The 1,776-nt window shown below is 42.1% G+C and overlaps 1 protein-coding gene across 1 annotated transcript; it reads right to left on the bottom strand.

Annotated features, from left to right (window-relative positions):
* Positions 1–446: 446 nt before the first annotated feature.
* On the bottom strand, positions 447–1,241 carry LOC125582385 (uncharacterized mitochondrial protein AtMg00310-like). The gene is made up of 2 exons (XM_048749061.1): positions 1,177–1,241; positions 447–1,056 (listed from the first exon to the last, which is right to left on the bottom strand). Exons 1-2 carry the CDS (start codon positions 1,239–1,241, stop codon positions 447–449), a joined length of 675 nt encoding a protein of 224 aa, XP_048605018.1.
* Positions 1,242–1,776: the final 535 nt, after the last annotated feature.

The raw sequence follows: 1,776 nt of genomic DNA, 5'->3' as shown, positions 1-1,776 counted from the left end.
ATATTACGGCGTACCAGATTCCTAGTTACCGTTACCTGTCCAGAAATTAATAGCCATATAAGATGACAAATCTTTTGTGGCGCGTTTACTAACCAAGCAAAGGCTTGGAGTTTGGTTAAGCTAGGTTGAATAACTTCAGCATCCTCGTTTTCCCTCATCAAATTTGTAGCAACCCAATAGCCTGACTTGACAGTATATTGGCCATTCTTAGTGTAGCTCCAGCAGAATGTATCTCGTCTATGAGTAGGGCTTATTGCCAAACTCTGAATCATCTGTATATCTTCTTGATCTACATATTGTTCCAATAATCGAGCATCCCACTCCTTTGTTTTGAAATTAATGAGACTACTGACAGTCATCTTTGGGTTAACTACTGGAACCCGGGAACGAGCCGGTCTTGCTGGCGTCAAAGGAATCCAAGGATCTTCCCATACAATAATTTCATATCATGAGTGCACTTTGCTTCTGATATCCAAGAGCAATAACTTCCTCGCATCTATAATGCTCGTCCATACATACGATGGAGAATCCACTCTGCCTGCTTGCAAAGGCGAGCTCAGACGATAGTACTTTCCCCGAAGAACTCTCGCTACTAATGAGTCTGGAAACTGAACAAGACGCCAAAGCTGCTTGGCTAAGAGAGCTAGATTAAATTCATGGATCATGCGGAACCCAATTCCTCCCTCCTCTCGGGGAGCACACATCTTTTCCCACTTTGCCCAGTGAATACCTCTTTTTGGCGGATTCGAGCTCCACCAGAATTGTGCAATGGCACTTGCTAGATTCTCACATATCTCCAAAGGTAGCAGGAAACTGGACATGACATAAGTCGGAAGAACTAACAAGATAGATTTGATTAAGACTTCTTTTCCTCCCTTGGACAACCATCTACCAGTCCAACCATTCACTCTGTGTAATAGTTTCTCCTTTAAGAAAGCAAAAAGTTTACACTTTGATCCACTAATATCTTCTGGGATTCCTAAGTAGGAACCCATCCCACCTTCGTTTTGGATACCAAGTGTATCTTTAATCTGTTGTCGATCATTCGCTGGAATCCTTTTACCAAAGAGTAATGAGAATTTATCAAAATTGATACATTGACCTGATGCATTCCCATATTTCCTGACTACTTTCATAACTTCTTCACATTCACGGGGCTCCGCCTTACAAAAGAACATGCTATTATCAGCAAAGAGAAGGTGTGATACCGAGGGGATAGCGCGTGTGACTCGCATCCCCATTATTTTCCCTTGATTCTCTGCATGATTAAGAAGGCTAACGAGCGCTTCCGTGCATAGAATAAATATGAAAGGAGACAAAGGATCTCCTTGACGTAAACCTCTCCCAGGGACAATATTTCCCCTTGGTTCTCCATTCATGAGAACTTTATACTTGACCGAGATGATGCATCTCATAATCTAGCCAATCCATATCTCCGAAAAACCCATCTTTCTCATGACTGCCTCAATGAATGACCATTCCATCCTATCATATGCTTTACTCATACCAGTTTTTATGGCCATCCTCTTTACTCGACCTGCCGGTTTTGTTCTCAAAGCGTGAAACATCTCCTGGGTTATCATGATATTATCTGTGATATGTCTACCAGCAACGAAGGCCGACTGGGTCTCAGATATCCGTTGTGGGAGAACCTTCTTTAATCTTTGGCATAAGACCTTAGATATTATCTTGTAGCTGACATTACATAGACTGATAGGTCTAAATTGTGTCATCTCATCCGGCTTTGTCGTCTTAGGGATCAAGAAGATATTCGTG

This window comes from Brassica napus, chromosome C2 (genome assembly GCF_020379485.1).
Source record: "Brassica napus cultivar Da-Ae chromosome C2, Da-Ae, whole genome shotgun sequence".
Taxonomy (NCBI): Eukaryota; Viridiplantae; Streptophyta; class Magnoliopsida; order Brassicales; family Brassicaceae; genus Brassica; species Brassica napus.
This window is presented reverse-complemented; position numbering and strand designations above follow the sequence as displayed.

Excerpts from the sequence above, each read along its gene's own strand:
- LOC125582385 (XM_048749061.1), bottom strand. The coding sequence starts at position 1,241 with ATGGGGATGCGAGTCACACGCGCTATCCCCTCGGTATCACACCTTCTC. Across the intron at positions 1,057-1,176 it reads CTCTTTGCTGATAATAGCAT|GATTCCAGCGAATGATCGAC; the intron begins GTTCTTTTGTAA and ends CTTTGGTAAAAG.